The sequence below is a fragment of the Bombina bombina genome, chromosome 4, assembly GCF_027579735.1.
Source record: "Bombina bombina isolate aBomBom1 chromosome 4, aBomBom1.pri, whole genome shotgun sequence".
NCBI lineage: Eukaryota > Metazoa > Chordata > Amphibia > Anura > Bombinatoridae > Bombina > Bombina bombina.
The window spans coordinates 933,348,563-933,375,062 of record NC_069502.1 but is presented as its reverse complement, the minus strand read 5'-3'; the positions used below and the strand labels follow the sequence as shown (position 1 = coordinate 933,375,062).

Here is a 26,500-nt window from a genome sequence, read left to right as displayed (position 1 = left end):
TTGGAACAGCCAATAGGATTTTAGCAGCTCTAATCCTTTTTGCCGCATGGATGATGACTTCGCCGGCTGGATGGATCCTTCAAGCGGGACTTCAAGAACTGTAAGTGGCTCGTCGGGGGTTAGTGTTAGGTTTTTTTGGGAGGGTTTTATTTTTAGTTTAGGGTCAGGGCATGAAAAAGAGCTAAATGCCCTTTTAAGGGCAATGCCCATACAAATGCCCTTTTCAGGGCAATGGGGAGCTTAGTTTTTTTAGATAGTTATTTTATTGGGGGGGGGGGTTGGTTGTGGGGGTGGTGGGTTTTACTGTTGGGGGTGTGTTTGTATTTTTTTTTACAGGTAAAAGAGCTGATTTCTTTGGGACAATGCCCCACAAAAGGCCCTTTTAAGGGCCATTGGTAGTTTATTGTAGGCTATGTTTTTTTTATTTTGGGGGGCTTTTTTATTTTGATAAGGCTATTAGATTAGGTGGAATTGTTTTTTATTTTTGATAATTTGTTTCTTATTTTTCATAATTTTGTGGGTTTTTTTGTAATTAGATACTTTTTTGTAATTTTTAGAGTAGTTTTTTTAATGTGTAGTTTAATTTAATTGGTAGTTAGTTTAATTGTAGTTTAATAATTATCTTAGTTTAATTGTTAGTTTAAAATTAATTTATTTAATTTGACAGGTAAGTTTTAATTTAAGATAGGGAAATTGTAATTTTAATATAAAGTTAGGGCGTCATTAGGTTTAGGGGTTAATAGTTTATTTTAGTATATTTCGTTGTGGGGGCTTTCTGTTTAGGGGTTAATAGTTTAAGTATATTTTGTTGTGGAGGACTTGCCGTTTAGGGGTTAATAGGTTTATTATAGTGGCGACGATGTCGGGGAGTGGCGGAATAGGGGTTAATACATTTTAATAGTGGCGGCAATGTCCGGAGCGGCAGATTAGGGGTTGATAAATTTATTATAGTGTTTGCGATGCAGAAGGGCATCGTTTAGGGGTTAATAGGTAGTTTATGGGTGTTAGTGTACTTTTAACACTTTAGTTATGAGTTTTATGGTACAGCTTTGTAATGTAAAACTCATAACTACTGACTTTAGATGGTGGTACGGATCTTGTGGTTATAGAGTGTACTGCTCACTTTTTGGCCTCTCAGGCAAACTCGTAATACCGGCGCTATGGGAGTCCCATTGAAAAAGGACTTTTTAAAAAGTGCTGTACTGACGTTGTGTGACAGGCTAAAAGGTGTGCTGTACACCTATACCGACAAGACTTGTAATAGCAGAGTTAGGGAAAAAGCAGCGTTATGGGCCATAACGCTGCTTTTTCACTGATAACGCCAAACTCGTAATCTAGCTTTAAGTGTTTTACCCCTTTTCATAGGTTGACCACATAGTTATATATAAGCAATAGTGCAATAATAACATGCTCTAACATTCACTATTTATTTTGCTTACATTTGCTGTAAAATGCCTCACTTTTGTGTAAAAAAGATTTGCTTGTCTCATAGTCCCCTAGATAGGGGGTAAAAAGCAAATTTAAACGTAATTCTGCTTGACAATGCTGCAGATTGTGTGAACCAGCTGCATACCACATAGTTAGTGCAACACTTGTAATCTAGCTGTAAACGAATTAAATTTGTAAATGGAACAACATTGATATATATATATATATATATATATATATATCATTTATATTGCTTGCTTTTGCTGTATGTCTTGATTTTGTTGTAAAATGTATACTTATCCCACGCTACATAGGATGGCCAAAAAGTAGTGCCTTATGCAAGCAGCAAAATGCTGCATGTCTCCTGAACCAGCTATATATGTTAACTTCCTTGATTGTGTCCAATAAGTACGAACTGTAAATGTTTTAGCACTGCACTAAGCAGTCACTGTGTAGTATATGATTCATTCATGGGGTATTCAAATTTAAGTTCAGAAGAACATTATGTTAAAATTAAACTTTCATAATCCGGATATAGCAAGGGTTTTCAGTCTTATGCGGTGGGCCTCCCCTCTTACAAAATATAGAAGACAGCACCCTCCATAATAGATTTTACTTTATTTTTTTATTTATTTTTTATTAAAATTGTAATATTTTATTTTAGTTTTAATTTGGGGAATTTAAATCTGATCCAGGGTTCACACACAACGCAACCAAAAGAGAGCTTCAACTCACATTTCACTTTGCAGTTTGTTACTTCTGTGTTAAACTCAAGTTACGAATCAAGATATGCTTATATGCTGTAGCCCACCCCACTGGGGAGACCCACCTCACACTTTGAAAACCACTGGGATAAAGCATGCCATTTTTTTAAAAAACTTTTTTTTCTTATTTTTTGTTGAAAAGCAAAACTGTATAATTGTACTTTTAGCACATGAGAGATATTTCTAAATTTGCTTCCTCTTGCAATGAAAGTTCAAGAGCTGGGCTGCCCATCAGACAAGATTCCAATATCACAACTCATTGACAAGTCTGTGTTGGTGGAAGTAAACCATCAACCTTGCAGCTGGGAGTTATAAACCTTGCATTGACAAGATTTCAATAGACTTTGGAAACCTCAGGTATTTCAGAAAAACTCCCAGTAGTTTTGGCAGGAAATAATCTCAAGGACAGTGCATCTATCAGGTGTGCAGACTTGGAAGAAGACTTTCTTTGCGTTGTTCCCATCCTTTCATAAAATTAAATTATTAGAACATGTTCCAAAATATAGTGTTGCTCTGTGTATCGCGACAGATGCCAGTTGTCTGCTGGGTAAATTGTTTTTGAGTAGGTCTTCTCAGAATTGTAGGATAATATTTTTTTGTTTTTTGTTTCACAGGTGTAATTATCTATTGGTATGTACATTTACTAGATTTCTCTTGATCCTTAAAGTGTTAAGGAATGTAAACTAGGACATAATGGATGGCAAGTCTTCCAGTTTGACTTATAAAATCTTTGTATTCAATTATAAAGCACCTTCAACCTAAACATTCTTGCTGATTTCCTCTATTGAAGGATATTTTGTACCATTGATCAATTCTTCATCAATGTAAAGAACAATTGACATTAAAAACCTTTAGTCCCAGCCGTATAGGTTGAGGCAATCTGTCGTCTTGGAGGTAGTTATTTGTCCTCAAGGATAGAAAAGCCTTTATAAAAATATGATATACAATAAAATATGGAAATGTATTACTTAATAAACTTTGGAGCAGGGTAAGACAGTTGTTCTGGTGGTCTTTTAATTTTCTACATGTAAGGTTCCTGAAAAGCTATTTACGTCTCAGTGATCTAAAGTTGAAGACAGTGCAGGTTCCCAAAATTTTGGTTAGGCAAAAGTCCTGCAGAGTTTCATTCAAGGGTAGAAAACTGGGAACTGAGTCACGGAGGCCACTGGACAGATAGATAAAACAAGGTGATATGGGGTGTGACTAGGCAAATTATGGTGTGACTACTCAGGAAGGGATGGTGACAAGGAAGGGCTTTTTTTACCGTTCTCAACTTTCCAATAAGAACAGTTGTGCGTCCTAAAACATTGGGAAGGTTTTCAAAATCGGACTGGGACCAAAAATAGGCCCTGGCATTTAAAGTAGGAACAGCACATATCAGTCAGCTAGGTAGCCATAATAGACCAGAACTCTCATCCTGCAGATTTACAAAATAGGCAGACTGTAACAGCTTTCCTATTGTTACCCATATTAAGAGAAGGTGGGTCTTCTATATAGCAGCAAGACCCACATTAGAGCCCAGCCCACCGGGCATTTGGCCTGTATGTCCTATGGCCAGTCCGGGCCTGAAGGTTTTGGATAATAGAAGAACTACCATTGGGTGCAGGTTTTAATCAGAAACTCAATTTTTATTATAGAGATTTTTCAAGTAATAGTGAGAATCAGACCTCCACACATATCTAAGGCAGCATTGTGACATTTGCCATAATTCCTTCATGCCTTGATTCTTCCTACTTTAAAGCCCTTGAGATGTTATAAACGTTTTTTTTTTTTTTTTCTTCAGATAGTCTTTCAGACTAGCAAACCCTCTGATCAGAGATACCCTATGTAGTTTTTCATCAGGATACAGACTCTCAAATGAACAGGAGACAGAGGGAACCCTTGCAGCCTTTCCTAAATCTGGGCCCTGTGTCTCTGGACAATTTAAGCAAATACATTATTTTGTGTTTAATAGCTGTAAACTTTTATATGACTATAAGACTTCTAAAATATTGATCTGCGGTCTTCATGTGTTAGGAAGTTGATCATCACTGATATTCATTATGTAAATGAAATCTGGTAAAATGAAAAAGTGCCTTGCAATGCTCCAGGAAATCCACCTAAAAGAGCCAGAAATAACGAAGCTAAAAGGGAAGTGGGTTGGGGATGTCATTGCAATAGCCGGGGAGGATAGGAAGAAAGGCTTGGCAATCTTAATTAAGAAACATCTAGTCTACGAATTGGTAGGCCTGGATGAGGATCCTGGAGGCAGATTCCAAATACTTAAAATAAAAATTAATTCTATTTTGTTTATTATCTGTAATGTATATGGGCCCAACGGAGTAGATATACAATTCTGGAATAGATTTATAGATAAACTATTTGAATATGTGGGGAAAAACCTAATAATAGTAGGGGACTTCAATCTCACACCTGTTCCCAATATGGATAGGACTGGTAGGAAGGATATATACAGGAGTGATAGGAAGACTCGGATATTCCAAAAAATATGTAGCCAATTGGGGGTTATAGATATATGGAGGGTCCAACACCCGGATACTAAGGCATATACCTGCATGTCGTCAAGTCACCATAGCTTATCTAGGATCGATTTATTCCTATTGGCAGAGGTCTTGATGGGGCTTGAATGCAGGACTGATATCAAAGATATAGCTTTGTCAGATCATGCAATTATATCCTTAGAATTTGGCGGGCAGATATTCAAGAAAAGGGACAATAACATCTTATTCTTTCCTAAATACTTAGCAATGAATAGTCAATTTCAAAATTTCTTAAAAATCAAATGGAAAGAATATCAAACTTTTAATGGGCAATATCAGGAGAATACAGAAATCAATTGGGAAGCCGCTAAGGCTGTACTCCGGGGGCAAATAAAGGAATATATGTGCAGACTAAAAAAAAAAATTAAGCAAAAAGAATTACAACTCTCAAATACAGTCAGAAACACGTATAACGCTTATATTGCCTCCAGATCAAGTGAAAATTGGAATAGGTACAGACATGCCAAAACACACTGGGATATTTTCTTAAAACAAAAGTGTATACAAGAGGGACTCAAACAAAAAGCCCTCTACAGGGGGTTTTCTGGCAGGGCTGCCAAATATTTATCTAGAATTACTAAACCAAAAGACAGTAATATGATAGCTGCTATCAGGCAGAATGGGATTAGACTTACCCAGACTGAGGAGATTAAAAAAGCTTTCTATAATTATTTCAAGGGTATATATAATGCAGAAACTCCTAATCACATAGATATGGAGACATTCTGGTCCAAGCTACTCCTCCCCAGAATTTCACAAGAAGACTTGCAGCAATTAAACTCACCAATTACAGATCAAGAAATTAGACTGGCTATTAAACAGGCTAAACTTAACAAAACCCCAGGACCAGACTGCCTCCCCACAGAGTTCTATAGAATTGTCCAGGAGGAGGTGACCCCAACACTGTGTCGCTTATTCAATAAATATTTTAGTTCACAAGTAAGATGCTCTAGATACTTTACTGCATCAAATGTTGTCTTAATTCTAAAAAAAAAAAAGGATCCAGAATTAGTCGAGTCTTACAGACCTATCTCCCTGCTAAACGCAGACTATAAATTATTAACATCAATAATAGCTAGTAGATTACAGCCAGTAATCAAAGACATTATACATGAAAACCAAGTAGGCTTTATGCAGGGGAGAAGCCCAGTAAAGAATCTAAGGAAGACTATGATTATCTTGGATTATCTCTATAATAATTCACTAGCAACAAGTCGAAAGGGAGTTGATGCAGCTGTTTTATCTTTAGACGCAGAAAAAGCATTCGACTACATAGGTTGGGGTCACTTGTTCGGGACAATAGAAAGATTTGGGTTCAGAGGGCATTTTAGTAATTTTATTCAGTCACTATATAGCAATCCAGTTTCTGCCCTTATTATAAATAATACAACCACAGAGCCAATTCCTCTACACAGAGGCACCAGGCAAGGCTGTCCATTATCCCCCCTGTTGTTCAATATTTCACTTGAACCGTTGGCCATATTACTTCGTGACCAGCTAGATGGTATCAGTATTGGAGAGCAAAAGTTTATCCTCTCACTCTATGCGGACGATTTACTGGTTTTTTTAAACAATCTTGAAGTTAATCTGCCGAAGCTTATAGTAATCATGCAGCTTTTTGGCTCAGTGTCAGGATATAGAATTAACTTTAATAAATCGGAACTATTGTGGATAAATAAACCAATAAAAAGTTATACGAAACATCCCTTCAAAGAAACAAAGCATATAACCTACTTAGGCATTGTCCTAACTAATAATCCATCAGACTGGTATGAGATGAATATCTCACCCTGCTTAGGGGAAGTGCAGAAACAACTGGATAGCTGGGTCAATCTACCGCTATCGCTGATACCACGTATCATGTTGATAAAAACAATAATATTCCCTAAAATTCTGTATATTCTGCAAAATATCCCTGTAATGCTCAAAAATAGGGATATCAGGAAATTCAATTCCATGTGTACCAAGTTTATATGGAAGGGGGGGAAACCACGGGTCGCCCTAACCAGGTTAATGAATGATAAGATGGTAGCAGGATTATCATTCCCCAATATTAAATTTTATAATTGGGTCTCTCTAGTCAAATTTGCTGTGGACTGGATTACCCAAAAAGATTATCTAACTCTATATCAGTGTGAATCTAATATCGTTGCCCCATTCTCTCTGAATGCATTGCTGCATTGCCCAATTAGGGAATTACCCTGCAATGTTAACAATCTAATGACATTTAAGAACATTATCTATGCATGGCAGAAGTTTTGTCTTGAAATTCAGATTAATCCCTACGCAACAGAACTTTTAACAATCCAGGGCAATCCTAAATTTCAACCAGGCTATGATTCTCGAGTTTTTCAGGGTTGGGAAGAGAAAGGCTTAAAATATGTGAAGCAACTTTTGTTACCAGACGGCGTGATTGACGCCTTTAATTCTATTTGTTCCAAATATGGAATACATAGCAAAGATTTCTTTGCATATCTACAGATCCGACATTATATAGCAGACATGCAAAAAGAATCTAGACCAGACTGGTCCCTGGGCCCTATAATGGCTGGAATCAAAATATATCAAGCTGGGAGATTTTCAATTGCAACCTTTTATAATATACTAAACACCAATAGTAATTTAAAACAACTTACATATATTCAGTTGACATGGCTAAGGTATTTTCCAAACATATCCATACTAGATGTACAGGGAAGTATTAGAGCATCTAATGAGTCCTGGGTACCTACAGCATGGCGCGAATCACACATAAAAATCCTATATAATGTTTATATCACACCTAGTAAAAGGTCGAATTGGTCAGGGAATACTTATTCCTGCACCCGATGTAATCAAGAGAAAGCAGATATACTGCACTGCTTATGGTCATGCCCCAAGATTCTTCAATTTTGGAGCAAAATAATGTATTGGCTTAATTGGATACTTAATATAAGAATAAGTTTAGGACCCCAAGATATCGTTCTACTGCTAAGATATGTAATTGGAGGCAAAGAATATAAACTCGTTAACACCTTAATAATTCTTGCTCGTAATTTGATACTTAAAACGTGGAAAGCGACGTATGCCCCAAAATTTCCAGAATTTAAGAAAACAGTCATTATGCAAATTACAATTGAACAATACAGCATACAGAACTTAAATGTCGACCAGGTCCAGATGTTTTTTCTAAAATGGGAGAGAGTTATCAAATCCCTCCCAAATAATATTCAACTCCAATTGGTTAAACCACTTAGTACCTCTATCTTTGTTATCCAAAACGTTCTTACAGGTCGTTTCCCTAGATGCTGGATAAATGATTCTTCTGGGTAGGGGGGGGGGGGGGCGAGGGAGGGGAAATGGTTAGGACTGGAGCTGCCAGCTCTGGCTCTCCCCCATTACCTTTTTTTTTTTTTTTTTTTCTCCCCTCACCCTATTTCCTTCTTGAATTTCTAATTTCTCAAATTCTGTCTCCAGGGTATAATGAAGGGAGGATATACATAGCCATAGCATAATATAACCCAGCAAAGCACCACAACCTAAAACATGGATGATATGTACAGCTGTTAGGCAGGAACAGATAGGAGTAACCTATGTTGAATTATACCAAGTTTTTTTTTTTTCTTTTCCTTTTTTTTTTTTCTCTTCTTCTATCTCAGTATCTGAAGATTGATAAGAAATGCTAGTTTTGATGTATTTGCCAGGATGCAATATCGCTGTTTAAGTTGATTTTCTACTGCTATGAAATGCCAATGAAGGATTGATATGTTAGCTACACAGGCATTTGTTTATTTCAGTTAAATAATTTCCAAGTCAAAACTGTAATAATTCTCTACTTGTTTATGTGTATGATTGGATGTATTCCTCTGTTTGAAAAATAAAAATATATTTAAAAAAAAAATAAAATGAAAAAGTGCCTAAAATACAAAATACAGCTTCTATTTATTTGACAGACTTTTAAAACTGACTTAAATAAGTTGGTTTATAATTGTATCTAACCTGACACTTGTAAGAATATTTTTTAGTATCCTATATCTATTTTTTTCCTGCTTTTTATCAGATACGTTGTTAGCAATTCATGTTTTACTTTCTACATCAGTATGTACAGTATCTCACAAAAGTGAGTACACCCCTCACATTTTTGTAAATATTTTATTATATCTTTTCATGTGACAACACTGAAGAAATTACACTTTGTCACATGTAAAGTAGTGAGTGTACAGCCTGTATAACAGTGTAAATTTGCTGTCCCCTCAAAATTACTCAACACACAGCCATTAATGCAAAGAAGGTCGAAACCAATAGAAGTTTGTGTAACTAAAAAGCACTCAACTTCTCTATACTAGCCAAATAGGAAATATATGTCCATAATTTAAGAGAAAAGTCACTAGAAAAAACTTAACTATTTCCCAAAAGGGGAAAACAAGCGGTTAACATGTCAAAAATAGGGACAAACACTTAAAAACAAGTGGTCTTGACCAATCCTATAAATAATCAAATTTAACGTCTCCTATGTGGGTAGAAATCTTATCGTGCCGAAAGGTAATAGCACACTGATGCAAGGTTATAGGTATTAAACAGCCATTAATGTCTAAACCGTTGGCAACAAAAGTGAGTACACCCCCAAGTGGAAATGTCCAAACTGGGCCCAAAGTGTCAATATTTTGTGTGGCCATCATTATTTTCCAGCACTGCCTTAACCCTCTTGGGTAGGGAGTTCACCAGAGCTTCACAGGTTGCCACTAGAGTCCTCTTCCACTCCTCCATTACAACATCATGGAGCTGGTGGATGTTAGAGCCTTTGCGCTCCCCAACCTTCCGTTTGAGGCTGCCCCACAGATGCTCAATAGGGTTTAGGTCTGGAGATATGCTTGGCCAGTCCATCACCTTTATCCTCAGCTTCTTTAGCAAGGCAGTGGTTGTCTTGGAGGTGTGTTTGGGGCCGTTATTATGTTGGAATACTGCCCTGTGGCCCAGTCTCCGAAAGGAGGGAATCATGCTCTGCTTTAGTATGTCAGAGTACATGCTGGCATTCATGGTTCCCTCAATGAACTGTAGCTCCCCAGTGCCGGTAGCACTCATGCAGGCCCAGATCATGACACTTTCACCACCATGCTTGACTGTAGGCAAGACACACTTGTCTTTGTGCTCCTCACCTGGTTGCCAAATAAGTGTATCTTGGTCTCATCGGACCACAGGACATGATTCCAGTAATCCATGTCCTTAATCTGCATGTCTTCAGCAAACTTTTTGCGGGCATCATCTTTAGAAGTGACTTTCTTCTGGGACGACCAATTTGATGCAGTGTGCAGGTCTGAGCACTGACAGGCTGACTCCCCACCCCTTCAACCTCTGCAGCAATGCTGGCAGCACTCATACGTCTATTTCCCAAAGACAACCTCTGGATATGACGCTGAGCACGTGCACTCAACTCCTTTGGTCGACCATCGCGAGGTCTGCTCTGAGTGGAACTTGTCCTATGAAACCGCTGTATGGTCTTGCCCACCGTGCTGCAGCTTAGTTTCAGGGTCTTGGCAATCATCTTATAGCCTAGGCCATCTTTATGTAGAGCAACAATTCTTTTTTTCAGATCCTCAGAGAGTTCTTTGCTATGAGGTGCCATGTTGAACTTCCAGTGACCAGTATGATAGACTGTGAGATCGATAACACCAAATTTAACACACCTGCTCCCCATTCACACCTGAGATCTTGTAACACTAACGAGTCACATGACAAAGGAGGAGGGGAAGGAAAATGGCTAATTGAGCCCATTTTGGACATTTCCACTTAGGGGTGTACTCACTTTTGTTGCCAACGGTTTAGGCATTAATGGCTGTGTGTTGATCTATTTTAAGGGGACAGCAAATTTACACTGTTATACAGGCTGTACACTGACTACTTTATATTGTAGCAAAGTGTCATTTTTTCAGTGTTGTCACATGAAAAGATATAATAAAATATTTATAAAAATGTGAGGGGTGTACTCACTTTTGTGAGATACTATATATAACATGCTGCTAGTAACTTGTGCATTCTTCTTTTAGCACTGTCTTAATGCTTACTATTTGATACACTGCTAGCATTTTGTATGTTTCTTTTCCTGCATCTAATTGCACATTATTCATGCTGTCAGTAATTGGTGTGTTTCCCTAGCAATATATATATATATATATATATATATATATATATATATATATATATATATATATATATATATATATATATATATATATATATATATATATATATATATATATATATTAATTGTTACATTTTGCTCAAACAAGAGATCCTGCAATAATAATATATGATAAGTGAGCCCCACATTGTTTTATCTCACTGACAGACAGATATATTTATATTCCTTGTGTCTTTTATAGACTTTCATTGATTGTTAGTCATTTTAATTTGGAAATAAATATTTTTATATATGATTATATAGCGCTGTTTTCTTTGTGTGTTTTTATTTATCTATTAATTCTCTATAACGGCTGCTACTATAATATATTATTAAGACATATTCACTTTATTTTGCTCTTTTTCTTATTTATAATACCCTTGGTAGCGCTCTCCGTTGTTTATTAAACCAAATATATATATATATATATATATATATATATATATATACATAAAAATATGGTGTACTTTTTATATAGTAGTATTTAGTAGAGGGTGGGTACTAGTTTCAGAGATGAAAATGTGAATGTTGGTGAATAGAAGGGAGAGGCAATACCTTCTTGCGTTTTCTCATCCTTTCCCTTGACTGTCTGTCTTACTTTGTTAAAGGGACAGTCAACCCAAAAATTACTATTACTTATTAAGATTAGTTAATTAACAATTTTTACAGCCAACTGTAGCCCAGTTTTCATCTAAATAAACTTTGCCAGTAAATACACTTACTCATCTGGCCGTTTTGAAATGGCCGCCTGACCCCTCCACCTCTGACGTCTCCCAAAGCTTCCACTACAGGATCCTGTCCTGCACGTTCCTATGTCTCCCGCATGCGCAATGCGCCATTTTCGTTCAGTTATATGTGCAGTTAGCAGCGCCCCCCCCCCCGGTTTTAAGACTAGAAAACAGATCTCTCTTTGCTTCATAACTACAGCTATACATCTTACAGTTCTTGCATCACATCTCATACTATTTATTTGTAGCAGCACGCCCGTGTCCAGCTGTCTCTTCTAGTGCCTTGATGCACACTTTTTTAGAGACTAGAAAGCCAGTATGCCCTAGAGCAGGGATATTTACACTATACTGAGCATAGAAATAAGAAGCATCACTTACCGCTATAACTATGAAATTACCTTTAAGTGAAGGAGACTAATCAACTTGTAAAAGATGCTATGCTGGATGTGGGTGCTGATAATGCGTATACCGGAGACCCTTACAGCCTTAGCCATATAGAAGAAACCTCATTTGGTAAACACATTTTTCTTCAAAAATAGACATAAACAAATTTGCGTAGGTTGGGTCGACATTGGATCCCATTACAGTCGCCCCAACCTACACGAATGTGTTTGTCTATTTTTTAAGAAAAATGTGTTTATTAAAAGGAGAGGTTTCTTCTATATGGCGCCACCTGGTGGCGCTATATAGACAACATCTTTGGAATTTGGTGGGGCGACATTGGATCCCTCCTTGAGTTTGTAAATGACTTAAACGCAGCCACTAGACATATAAAATTTACTCTTACCTGGGATGAATATTCATTACAGTTTTTGGATACTCTGGTGTATAAAGAAGGGGGTACACTTAAGACTGATATTTATAGAAAGAGCACAGATAGAAATAGTTTACTACATTATAAAAGGGCCCACCCACCAATGTTGATAAAATCTTTACCGAGAAGCCAGATGACAAGAGTAAAAAGGATTGTTTCAGATAAGAATCTTTTGGATAGAAGATTAGATGAGATGGGCAATACATTTAAGGCTAGAGGTTATCCATCAGAATTGATACAAAAAGAAATATCAAGAGCTAAAGAAGATACAGTTGCCACCAAAAAATATGTTGATAAAAAAGAAGACTCCTAGTTTAATAGTTTTAATATACAAATAATTATTGGTAAATATTGGTTTATGTTGTGAGATTGCCATCCTGATGTACAAGTATTTGTGAATACTCCCATGTCGGTTTATAGGAAGGGTACTAGTTTAAAGGATAAGTTAGTAAGGGCGGACATAGGCAGTAAGAAACGACAGGAACAAAATTACATAACACAAAAAAATTTGGGCTGTTACCCTTGCCTAGGGTGCAGTAATTGTAATAATATGGTTAAGGGGTCCAGTTTTATCCATCCTCTAACAGGACAAAATTTTAAATAAATTGTTTTTTTTTACATGTAACATCTGTTATGCAATTTATCTAATTAATTGTCCGTGTGGGTGGATTTATATTGGAGAGACCACCCAAAGAGATAGGGACATAATTATACAGTATAAATCAAATATAAGATGTAAGGACATCAATGCCCCTGTCTCCAACAATTTCCTTACGTTTGGTCACACTATTGCCCAACTTAAATTCCAGATAATAGACCACATACCTGTCCCACGTAGAGGGGGGGATAGGGAATTGATACTTAAAGGGACATTATACACTCATTTTTTTTCTTTGCATAAATGTTTTGTAGATGATCTATTTATGTAGCCCATAACGTTTTTTTTTAAAAATATATAGTTTTGCTTATTTTTAAATAACATTGCTCTGATTTTCAGACTCCTAACCAAGCCCCAAAGTTTTATGAGAATACCGTCAGCTACCTTCTCCAGCTTGCTCCTGTTTATGTAAAGGGTCTTTTCATATGCAAAAGAAGGGGGAGGGGGAGTGTCTCATTTCTCACTTGCAATGGGCTTTCTCACTTTTCAACAGAGCTAAACTGAGAGCTTCTAAGTAAGTTTTTAAACAGTTTTATACTGGGTTTTTATATCAGTATCTGTGCATCTTATTCTTTATAGTAGTGTCTATCACATGCAGTTATATAAAAATGAGTGTATACTGTCCCTTTAAGAAACGAGAATCAATGTGGATATATAAGCTTGATTGCATGTATCCAAAAGGTATGAATCGTGAATTTGACTCAAACCTTTTCTTGTAATTTCCTGTCCACTAACATTTGACTTTAAAATGAATTTGTATATTACTCTGTATAGGACCCCATACATTTGTTTTTAATGTAAGTATTATGTATCTGTATTAAGGGCAGCCACATCTTTATGATTTATAATTTTGTTTTTAACTGTGTGACATGTATTTGTGTTTCTAGGCCACTAGGCCGTGTCGTCTATAATATGAAAAGAGGAAATTGTTTTTTTTAAATTAAGGGCTAATAGGTAAATTGTTACACCTGTGGTGATGTGTATAAAAGAGAGGTGTTTAGTGGAATAAGGTCATATGATTAATGGCATTTGAGTCTGAAACATCATATTTTGTTGCTTCTGGTACTAATAAAAGTGGAGTGAACATTACTTTGGTAGTGCTGCTGATTTTGTGGATCGGAGATGAGAACTAGGTAAACTGGTAAAGTTTATTTAGATGAAAACTGGGCTACAGTTGGCTGTAAAAATTGTTTAAATAACTAATCTAAATAAGTAATAGTAATTTTTAGGTTGATTGTCCCTTTAAGATTCCATCACTGAATTTCACTACTAAATTTCTTAAAATGATTAAAGTTTTCTTTCCTTCTAATTTCTCCTTACTCTGGTCTCATATCTTCTGCTGCATCCAAGTTTACTTTGATGGTATCCCCATTAAAGTATATATAGTACTAGTCCTAAAGCCCGTGTACACGGGCCAATTTTTTTAAGTACCGCGGTCTCTCTCGCTCTCGCTCTCTCGCCCCCTCTTCTCTTTTGCTCGCTCTCTCGCCCCCTCTTCTCTTTTGCTCGCTCTCTCGCCCCCTCTTCTCTTTTGCTCGCTCTCTCGCCCCCTCTTCTCTTTTGCTCTGTCTCTCGCCCCCTCTTCTCTTTTGCTCTCTCTCTCGCCCCCTCTTCTCTTTTGCTCTCTCTCTCGCCCCTCTTCTCTTTTGCTCTCTCTCTCGCCCCCTCTTCTCTTTTGCTCTCTCTCTCGCCCCCTCTTCTCTTTTGCTCTCTCTCTCGCCCCCTCTTCTCTTTTGCTCTCTCTCTCGCCCCCTCTTCTCTTTTGCTCTCTCTCTCGCCCCCTCTTCTCTTTTGCTCTCTCTCTCGCCCCCTCTTCTCTTTTGCTCTCTCTCTCGCCCCCTCCTCTCTCCCTTTTGCTTTATCCCCTCTGTTTTGCTCTCTCCTCTCTGTTGCTTTCTCCCCCGCCTGGTAACGTCCACTCGTCACGCCTGCCGACCACGCCCCCATCCGAGCATGCCTGGCCACGCCCCCATGATGCCGCTCCCGTCCGACTATGCTCCCTGCACGGCAGCTTCTCTGCTCACTTTCTCTGCTACTCAAGGCCAGGTATGTTTGTCCTTGCGCAGTCTCTACTGCGCATGACTGCATCTGACAAACATACCTGGCCTTTTATTATGTAGGATATCTTGAGATTATGAACAATTTCCCCATTTGCAGATTACCAATCAGTGACATTTATAGATTCTATACTGACACATTTTATGTTGTGACTGTGTCAATGATTAATACATTATACATATTTCTCAAATTAAATAATAAATGTCCTGCTTTCTTACAGATACATTACTGCTCACACTGACACAGAAGTAGAATCAGAAGATGAGAGGATCTGGAAACATTCTAATGCTGTAACTGTAAAATACACACAAGAGGCCGATGAGCTACTTTCTCTTCTACAACGAGCAGATGCTCTGCGATGCGGTTCTGAATCCGATAATCAGGAAGGGTTCAGGTTACTGCGTGACAGAGAGGAACTGGTATTTATCATCAAACTTGATGCATAATTTGATTAACATGTTTTTAAAGGGACGTGAAAGTCAAAATTCATATTTCATGATTTAGATACAGTATCCAATTTAAAAAAAAAACCTTTCCAATTTCCTTCTGTGATCAAATTTACTCTGTTCTCTTGGTATTCTTTATTGAAAAGCATACCTATGTAGGCTCAAGGGTAGCAGTGCACTACTGGGAGCTAGCATGTGATTGGTGGCTATGCACATATGCCACATAGAGCATTTTATTATTACACTGTTGGTTCCATATAACTAACACATTAGGGCATTTTCTTTTTGCACTTTTATGTTCCTTTAAGTTTTCTTCTCTGACTATGTATTTACATTTAGGTGCTTTAGTTTAATTGCAAGGCACAATACTTCTAAAAATATAACAACTGCGTATAAGCATAGTGATAGCAGCTCTTAGACTGCCCTGACCTGTGGAGATGACTAAGTGTGTGCAAATTGTCAGTGATTCCTTCAATTCACACTATTTGTCACAGATACCTGAACTGGCCCATGATAAAATATCCCTCACTATATGCAACCAGAAATGCATCATTGCAGCAACCATACCAGAACCCAATCTTCATACAAATCAACTACTACTAGACATCGGACAGCATATAACGAAACAAAAAAAGTTGTAATAAAAATAGTAAAACCTATTGATTTTAATTTGAAAAGTTTTTTCTTTGTTGTCTTCTTATTTAAAGGCACATCATCAATATAATCATAATCTAAGCCATTTAAAGAGACATTGTAGGGCAAAATTGGCATGGTCTAATGTGTTTTTTCAATACTTACCATGGAATTCTGTTTTTAACCCCATAAAAGCAGTTAAAAACATAGGTTAAGTCACGGTCAAGATTTGCCAACCTTGCAGCTCCTGAGCTGAACACAACCCGTGATTGGTAACAGGTTGTTTCCTGCTTGGGACCAGCAATTATACTGATTCCCGAGTGGGACTTTGTGTTTCTACTCTTTGTGCGGATTTAACGCATAGAGTTCACGGATAAGTAGTGTAATATAACATGCGCTAATAAATTAAACCATGTCATTTTTCCTCTACAATTTCTTTTAACTAATTATGTACATCTGACCAATTTATGTTAGGGGAAGATTATCATCTGATCAATAGTAAGTGCATGAATTTTCAGGAAAGAACAATTAATAACATTAAATAGAAAAGCTGCTGTTAAATATTATTCACACTTCTATTTTTCACTCATGTTTGCTTTTGAGATACAACATTTTAACGTTTAAAAACAAAAATGTTGATATAATTTAAAGGACCAGTAAATACAGTAGATTTGCATAACTAACAAACGCATGATAAAAAGACAATGCAATAGGACTTAGAGGCCCATTTATCAAGCTCTGTATCTAAAGACCGCTGCTCCATAACCCTGTCCGTTCGCCTGCTCTGAGCAGGCGGACAGGAATCGCCATAATTCAACCCGATCGAGTACAATCGGGTTGATTGACACCCCCCTGCTGAGTCTGCTGGTGCAATACTGAATACGGAGAGCATATTGCTCTCCGCATTCAGCGAGGTCTTGCGGACCTGATCCGCACTGTCGGATCAGGTCCGCAAGACCTTTGATAAATAGGCCTCATCGTCTCAACTTCAAGTGAGCAGTAGATTTTTTTTTTTTTTTCTGACAAATTTCATAGTTATGTCTATTTCCACTCCCACTGCATCATGTGACAGCCATCAGCCAATAACAAATGCATATACGTATATTCTGTGATTTGTTGCACATGCTCAGTGGGAGCTGGTGACTCAAAAATTGTAAATTTAAAAAGACTGTGCACATTTTGTCATTGGTAGTAAATTGGAAAGTTGTTTAAAATTGCTGCTCTATCTGAATCCATAAAGTTTAATTTTGACTTAAAGGGCCACTAAACCCAAAATCTTTCTTTCATGATTCAGATAGAACATACAAATTTAAACAACATTACAATTTACTTCTATTATTTAATTTGCTTCATTTTTTTAGATATCCTTATTTGAAGAAAAAGCAATGCACATGGTGAGCCAATCACACAAGGCTTCTATGTGCAGCAACCAATCAGAAGTTACTGAGCATATCTAGTTATGCTTTTCAGCAAAGAATATCAAGAGAATAAAACAAATTAGATAATAGAAGTAAATTAGAAAGATGTTTAAAATTGCATTCTCTTTCTAAATCATGAAATAAAAAAATGTGGGTTTCATGTGCCTTTAAGTGCACAGTACATAGTTTCTTGGCTTATCTGAGAATTTGTTTTTTTTTTATTTACTTGGCTTATAAAAAGTCCCCCAGACAGTTTGCCAGCGATTGATCACAAACTGTGCAAACAACAAAGACATATACAGATTAGTAGCCGATCCCATTAACTCTTGCAATTGCAACCAATAGTCTAAACATTTTTATTTTCATTCTAAAAAAAAATCCTAGTACAAGACAAAATTTAAATTGGACTGCACAATAAAGAAAAACACAGGTATGCATCATAAAGGTTTTTGCTCTCACAGTTGCATGAAATATAAATGAGAACTTATGTTGAGTAAAATGTCCCTTTAATCAATCATTAAACACAACGCACTTTAAAAAAGTTCACATCCATATTTAAAAAAAATAAATATATATAATGCACTTTTCTGTTAATAGAAGACCTTTACAATGCTTTATCACATATGACCATGATGTAATACTGTCTGCAGTTCCTTCCCCAGTGTTTTTGCGTATTTGCTCCATATTGAGTAACCTTTTAAAGCTATTAAGTGGTGCAGTATCTTTTCAACTACATTGCTTTTGAGAATTTACATTAACAACAATTTGTCATGCCTCACCGCTGTTAATTTTGTAGAGGAACAGTCCACCACTCAATTGAATATCCCACTGTCCCTCTCTTCTTTTCCATTCTTTCAGAAGTACCTACCACAATTAACCAGCCCTTGTCAAATCCCACTCAGGGCAACATTTATTATTCTGCAAATGGTCAGGATTCACATGTTGCACCGTAGATTGTGGGGCACATATGTTCCCCATATTTACCCTTGCACAAACAATGCTGCGTCCCCTACCATGGCACAACCAATTGCGTTGAGAGTAGGGCTTGTCAATCACCCCGTCTAATGAATCCAGGGTGATTTTAAATTGCGGTTTCATAAATATCAAATGAAGAAGTATACAACCGATCGAGGCATTTACCTCATGATAAATCCAGCCCTTAGTCTCTTTATTGAGCTTTTAACCTAAGAATATAATATGGCCCAGTAATTCACCTTTATGTGGCACTGAAATTCACCCCTGTATAAAGCAGTCTGTTCAAAATCACCCCCTCTTTGTACATATTAAAATAATTAAAAAAATGTCTCCTCCATGTTAGGTTTGATGTGTTGGTATTTAGGCAATCATAATATGCTCAACATCAAGATAAATTCTATAATCTTTACTTATTGCTAATTATATCGTAAAGGTATGTTTTTACCTCAGAAGTCACCTTTTTTTACTATTCTGTAATTGTTTAACATTTGTGGCACCTATTGCCTATTGTTTGAAATCCGTTACAGGAAGTGATTTGATTTTTGTTTTGTTTACGTTCTTATTAGTATGGAAACAAGGTTGAGTTCCTTTGGAGACTGGCACGTGCATACGGTGATATGTTTGATATGGTAAATGATGCTGAAGAAAAAAAGAATTATGCAAACGATGGTAAGTGAAATCTTAAATACAGATTTCAGTCAGTTACCCGTGTTTTATATATGTTTGTGTAGATTTCTTTTTTCCAGTATACATCTTTTCTTTGGGTGGAATAAATGTCACCTTTATCTTCTTAAAGGGACATTAAAGGGATATGAAACAAAAAAATATATATTTCTTCTGTTATGTGTGATCAGTCCACGGGTCATCATTACTTCTGGGATATAACTCCTCCCCAACAGGAAATGCAAGAGGATTCACCCAGCAGAGCTGCATATAGCTCCTCCCCTCTACGTCAGTCCCAGTCATTCTCTTGCACCCAACGACTAGATAGGATGTGTGAGAGGACTATGGTGATTATACTTAGTTTTTATGACTTCAATCAAAAGTTTGTTATTTTAAAATAGCACCGGAGCGTGTTATTACTTCTCTGGCAGAGTTTGAGGAAGAATCTGTCAGAGTTTTTTTACTATGATTTTAACCGGAGTAGTTAAGATCATATTGCTGTTCTCGGCCATCTGAGGGAGGTAAAGGCTTCAGATCAGGGGACAGCGGGCAGATGAATCTGCATTGAGGTATGTAGCAGTTTTTTATTTTCTGAATGGAATTGATGAGAAAATCCTGCCATACCGTTAAAATGACATGTATGTATACACTTCAGTATTCTGGGGATGGTATTTCACCGGAACTACTCTGTTAAAGGTCACTAATCCTTTTTAATAACTATTTATCATGTTAAACGTTTTTGCTGGAATGTAGAATCGTTTACATTGCTGAGGTACTGTGTGAATAACTATTTGGGCATTATTTTCCACTTGGCAGTTTTTTTGCTTTAATTGTGACAGTTTCGTTTCTCTTCACTGCTGTGTGGGAGAGGGAGGGGCCGTTTTTGGCGCTCTTTGCTACGCATCAAGAAATTTAATTATTGTTATTTTACTAATGGGAACAAACCTTTGCTAAAAGTTTTGTTGTTTTAAAGTTTGATGCTATAACTGTTTTTCAGTTCATTATTTCAACTGTCATTTAATCGTTAGTACCTCTTTGAGGCACAGTACGTTTTTTGCTAAAAAAGATTATAACCAAGTTGTAAGTTTTTTGCTAGTGTGTTAAACATGTCTGACTCAGAGGAAGATATCTGTGTCATTTGTTCCAATGCCAAGGTGGAGCCCAATAGAAATTTATGTACTAACTGTATTGATGCTACTTTAAATAAAAGTCAATCTGTACAATGTGAGCAAATTTCACCAAACAGCGAGGGGAGAGTTATGCCGACTAACTCGCCTCACGCGGCAGTACCTGCATCTCCCGCCCGGGAGGTGCGTGATATTTTGGCGCCTAGTACATCTGGGCGGCCATTACAGATAACATTACAAGATATGGCTACTGTTATGACTGAAGTTTTGTCTAAATTACCAGAACTAAGAGGCAAGCGTGATCACTCTGGGGTGAGAACAGAGTGCGCTGACAATGCTAGGGCCATGTCTGATACTGCGTCACAGCTCGCAGAGCATGAGGACGGAGAGCTTCATTCTGTGGGTGACGGTTCTGATCCAAACAGATTGGACTCAGATATTTCAAATTTTAAATTTAAATTGGAGAACCTCCGTGTATTACTAGGGGAGGTCTTAGCAGCTCTCAACGATTGTAACACCGTTGCAATACCAGAGAAACTGTGTAGGTTGGATAAATACTTTGCGGTACCGGCGAGTACTGACGTTTTTCCTATACCTAAGAGACTAACTGAAATTGTTACTAAGGAGTGGGATAGACCCGGTGTGCCGTTCTCACCCCCTCCAATATTTAGAAAGATGTTTCCAATAGACGCCACCACTCGGGACTTATGGCAAACGGTCCCCAAGGTGGAGGGAGCAGTTTCTACTTTAGCTAAGCGTACCACTATCCCGGTGGAGGATAGCTGTGCTTTCTCAGATCCAATGGATAAAAAATTAGAGGGTTACCTTAAGAAAATGTTTGTTCAACAAGGTTTTATATTACAACCCCTTGCATGTATCGCGCCGATTACGGCTGCGGCAGCATTTTGGATTGAGTCGCTTGAAGAGAACCTTAGTTCATCTACGCTAGACGACATTACGGACAGGCTTAGAGTCCTTAAACTAGCTAATTCCTTCATTTCGGAGGCCGTAGTACATTTAACCAAACTTACGGCTAAGAACTCAGGATTCGCCATACAGGCACGTAGGGCGCTGTGGCTAAAATCCTGGTCAGCTGATGTTACTTCTAAGTCCAAATTACTTAATATACCTTTCAAGGGGCAGTCTTTATTTGGGCCCGGTTTGAAAGAGATTATCGCTGACATTACAGGAGGTAAGGGCCACGCCCTACCTCAAGACAAAGCCAAAGCTAAGGCTAGACAGTCTAATTTTCGTCCCTTTCGGAACTTCAAAACAGGAGCAGCATCAACCTCCACTGCACCAAAACAGGAAGGAGCTGTTGCTCGTTACAGGCAAGGCTGGAAGCCTAACCAGTCCTGGAACAAGAGCAAGCAGGCCAGGAAACCTGCTGCTGCCCCAAAGACAGCATGAACCGAGAGCCCCCGATCCGGGACCGGATCTAGTGGGGGGCAGACTCTCTCTCTTCGCCCAGGCCTGGGCAAGAGATGTTCAGGATCCCTGGGCACTAGAGATCATATCTCAGGGATACCTTCTAGACTTCAAATTATCTCCCCCAAGAGGGAGATTTCATCTGTCAAGGTTGTCAACAAACCAGATAAAGAAAGAAGCGTTTCTACGCTGCGTACAAGATCTGTTAATAATGGGAGTGATCCATCCGGTTCCGCGGTCGGAACAAGGACAAGGGTTCTACTCAAACCTGTTTGTGGTTCCCAAAAAAGAGGGAACTTTCAGGCCAATCTTAGATTTAAAGATTCTAAACAAATTCCTAAGAGTTCCATCGTTCAAAATGGAAACTATTTGGACAATCTTACCCATGATCCAAGAGGGTCAGTACATGACCACAGTGGATTTAAAGGATGCTTACCTTCACATACCGATCCACAAAGATCATCACCGGTATCTAAGGTTTGCCTTCTTAGACAGGCACTACCAGTTTGTAGCTCTTCCATTCGGATTGGCTACGGCTCCAAGAATCTTCACAAAGGTTCTGGGTGCCCTTTTGGCGGTACTAAGACCGCGAGGGATTTCGGTAGCTCCATACCTAGACGACATTCTAATACAAGCTTCAAGCTTTCAAACTGCCAAGTCTCATACAGAGTTAGTTCTGGCATTTCTAAGGTCGCATGGATGGAAAGTGAACGAAAAGAAGAGTTCTCTTTTTCCTCTCACAAGAGTTCCATTCTTGGGGACTCTTATAGATTCTGTAGAAATGAAGATTTACCTGACAGAGGACAGGTTAACAAAACTTCAAAATGCATGCCGTGTCCTTCATTCCATTCAACACCCGTCAGTAGCTCAATGCATGGAGGTGATCGGCTTAATGGTAGCGGCAATGGACATAGTACCTTTTGCACGCCTACACCTCAGACCTCTGCAATTATGCATGCTAAGTCAGTGGAATGGGGATTACTCAGATTTGTCCCCTACTCTGAATCTGAATCAAGAGACCAGAAATTCTCTTCTATGGTGGCTTCATCGGCCACACCTGTCCAGGGGGATGCCATTCAGCAGGCCAGACTGGACAATTGTAACAACAGACGCCAGCCTACTAGGTTGGGGCGCTGTCTGGAATTCTCTGAAGGCTCAGGGACTGTGGAATCAGGAGGAGAGTCTCCTTCCAATAAACATTCTGGAATTGAGGGCAGTTCTCAATGCCCTTCTAGCTTGGCCCCAATTAACAACTCGGGGGTTCATCAGGTTTCAGTCGGACAACATCACGACTGTAGCTTACATCAACCATCAGGGAGGGACAAGAAGCTCCCTAGCAATGGTGGAAGTATCAAAGATAATTCGCTGGGCAGAGTCTCACTCTTGCCACCTGTCAGCAATCCACATCCCGGGAGTGGAGAACTGGGAGGCGGATTTCTTGAGTCGCCAGACTTTTCATCCGGGGGAGTGGGAACTTCATCCGGAGGTCTTTGCCCAAATACTTCGACGGTGGGGCAAACCAGAGATAGACCTCATGGCGTCTCGCCAGAACGCCAAACTTCCTCGCTACGGGTCCAGATCCAGGGATCCGGGAGCGGTTCTGATAGATGCTTTGACAGCACCTTGGAACTTCGGGATGGCTTATGTGTTTCCACCCTTTCCGCTGCTTCCTCGATTGATTGCCAAAATCAAGCAGGAGAGAGCATCAGTGATTCTATTAGCGCCTGCATGGCCACGCAGGACTTGGTATGCAGATCTAGTGGACATGTCGTCCTGTCCGCCTTGGTCTCTACCTCTAAGACAGGACCTTCTGATACAGGGTCCATTCAAACATCAAAATCTAACTTCTCTGAAGCTGACTGCTTGGAAATTGAACGTTTGATTTTATCAAAACGTGGTTTTTCTGAGTCGGTTATTGATACCCTGATACAGGCTAGGAAGCCTGTTACCAGAAAGATTTACCATAAAATATGGCGTAAATACCTATACTGGTGCGAATCCAAACATTACTCCTGGAGTAAGGTTAGGATCTCTAGGATATTGTCTTTTCTACAAGAAGGGTTAGAAAAGGGTTTATCAGCTAGTTCTTTAAAGGGACAGATTTCAGCTCTGTCCATCTTGTTACACAGGCGTCTGTCAGAAAATCCAGACGTCCAGGCTTTTTGTCAGGCTTTGGCTAGGATCAAGCCTGTGTTTAAAGCTGTTGCTCCGCCATGGAGTTTAAACTTAGTTCTTAACGTTTTACAGGGTGTTCCATTTGAACCCCTTCATTCCATTGATATAAAATTGTTATCTTGGAAAGTTCTGTTTTTAATGGCTATTTCCTCGGCTCGAAGAGTCTCTGAGTTATCAGCCTTACATTGTGATTCTCCTTATCTGATTTTTCACTCAGACAAGGTAGTTTTGCGTACTAAACCTGGGTTCTTACCTAAGGTGGTCACTAACAGGAATATCAATCAAGAGATTGTTGTTCCATCCTTGTGTCCAAATCCTTCTTCAAAGAAGGAACGTCTTCTACACAATCTGGATGTAGTTCGTGCCCTCAAGTTCTACTTGCAGGCAACTAAAGATTTTCGCCAAACTTCTTCCCTGTTTGTCGTTTATTCTGGACAGAGGAGAGGTCAAAAAGCTTCTGCTACCTCTCTCTCTTTTTGGCTTCGTAGCATAATACGTTTAGCCTATGAGACTGCTGGTCAGCAGCCTCCTGAAAGAATTACAGCTCACTCCACTAGAGCTGTGGCTTCCACTTGGGCCTTTAAGAATGAGGCCTCTGTTGAACAGATTTGCAAGGCTGCAACTTGGTCTTCGCTTCATACTTTTTCCAAATTTTACAAATTTGACACTTTTGCTTCTTCGGAGGCTATTTTTGGGAGAAAGGTTCTTCAGGCAGTGGTTCCTTCTATATAATGAGCCTGCCTATCCCTCCCGTCATCCGTGTACTTTTGCTTTGGTATTGGTATCCCAGAAGTAATGATGACCCGTGGACTGATCACACATAACAGAAGAAAACATAATTTATGCTTACCTGATAAATTCCTTTCTTCTGTTGTGTGATCAGTCCACGGCCCGCCCTGTTTTAAGGCAGGTAAATATCTTTTAAATTATACTCCAGTCACCACTTCACCCTTGGTTACTCCTTTCTCGTTGATTCTTGGTCGAATGACTGGGACTGACGTAGAGGGGAGGAGCTATATGCAGCTCTGCTGGGTGAATCCTCTTGCATTTCCTGTTGGGGAGGAGTTATATCCCAGAAGTAATGATGACCCGTGGACTGATCACACAACAGAAGAAAGGAATTTATCAGGTAAGCATAAATTATGTTTTTGTGAATCATACAGAGCATAGCATTTAAAAAAGTTTTTAATTTACTTCTATTATCAAATTTGCTTTGTTTCTGTAATAATCTTTGTTGAAGAAATACCTATGTAGGCTTCTGGAGCACTATATAGCAGGAAATAGTGCTGCCATGTAGTGCTCTTGCAAATGGGTAACATTCTTGCAAAACTGCTGCCATATAGTGCTCCAGAAATGGGCAGGCTCCTAAGCGTATGTCCCTGCTTTTCAACAAAAGATACCAAGAGAACATAGAAACAATTATAATAGGCGTAAATAAGAAAGTTGTTTACAATCGCATGCTCTCTCTGAATCACAAATAAAGGGGTTTCGTATCCCTTTTAAACAATTTGAGATTTTAATTTTTAATGTTTATATGTAGTTAAATATTTTTGCATAATGCTTTCAATATTTATTTTGCCCCCTTTTACTGTAATTCTAACAGTAACTGTAAAGACCACAGTACAAGTGCACATTCCAGGCTTAACACTGCTATATTCTTCGCAGCCATTGTTTGTACACTTTAGGGACTCTTTTATAGCTGTTACTGATTGACCTCAACAGAGAGCGACAACTAGTATTCTGTATTCTGCACTTTCGTTAGCTGCCGAATTCAGAAGAAGGTGGCCGCTCACGGTCTTCGGCTCTTTTCGGAGCTGGATTTCTTCTTGCAAAAGTGCCGCACTCTAAGATCTGTGCAAAGCCAGAAGTAACCTGGCTCTGAAAAGAGCCGAATTCTGTGACTGACTGCCGCCTTCCGCATTTGCTAACGAAACTGCCAAATACGCATCCCTAAGAAATAGGTTACAGTGCCCGATGCCTTATGGACACTAAAACGTTACGTTTATTTTTTCAATATTTAAAAAAGCTAAAATATTTAAAAAACAAATAAATCTGCATATGATTCTAGGTTAATTATTGTTGAATGCATCATTCTGCCTAGCATTTATTTACTGTTTAATGTCCCTTTTAATACAGGAAAGAATATTGCAGAAAAAGCAGTTCAGTTAGACGACTTGAGTTCCAAGAGCCACCAATGGTAAGTTACGTTTTTAGTTAAAACAATTTATAGCTCAGATTTGCATTTTCCTTTGATGATTAAGATAGCAGGTACAATTAAAATAAATAAATCCTTTTTAGCTATTCTATCAAATTTTAGGTAGGATTAGGAGCGTGCACGTGTTTGGAGCACTATATTGCAGCAGTTTTGCATCAGTGCTTTTAGCAACGTTATACACTTTTTTGAGCACTAGATAATAGCACTGTTTGCACAGTGTAAAAGCATTGATGCAGAACTGCTGTTATACAGTATCTCAGACACGTAGATATT

The 26,500-nt window shown here is 38.4% G+C and overlaps 1 protein-coding gene across 1 annotated transcript in view; it reads left to right on the top strand.

The window, feature by feature from the left end:
• Positions 1-26,500, top strand: part of RMDN2 (regulator of microtubule dynamics 2) — a 390,609-nt gene that overhangs the window by 6,872 nt on the left and 357,237 nt on the right. The window contains exons 3-5 of the mRNA XM_053711902.1: positions 15,368-15,566; positions 19,186-19,288; positions 26,149-26,209. Of these exons, the coding sequence (XP_053567877.1) occupies positions 15,368-15,566; positions 19,186-19,288; positions 26,149-26,209 (363 nt within the window). The remainder of the gene's footprint in view (positions 1-15,367; positions 15,567-19,185; positions 19,289-26,148; positions 26,210-26,500) is intronic.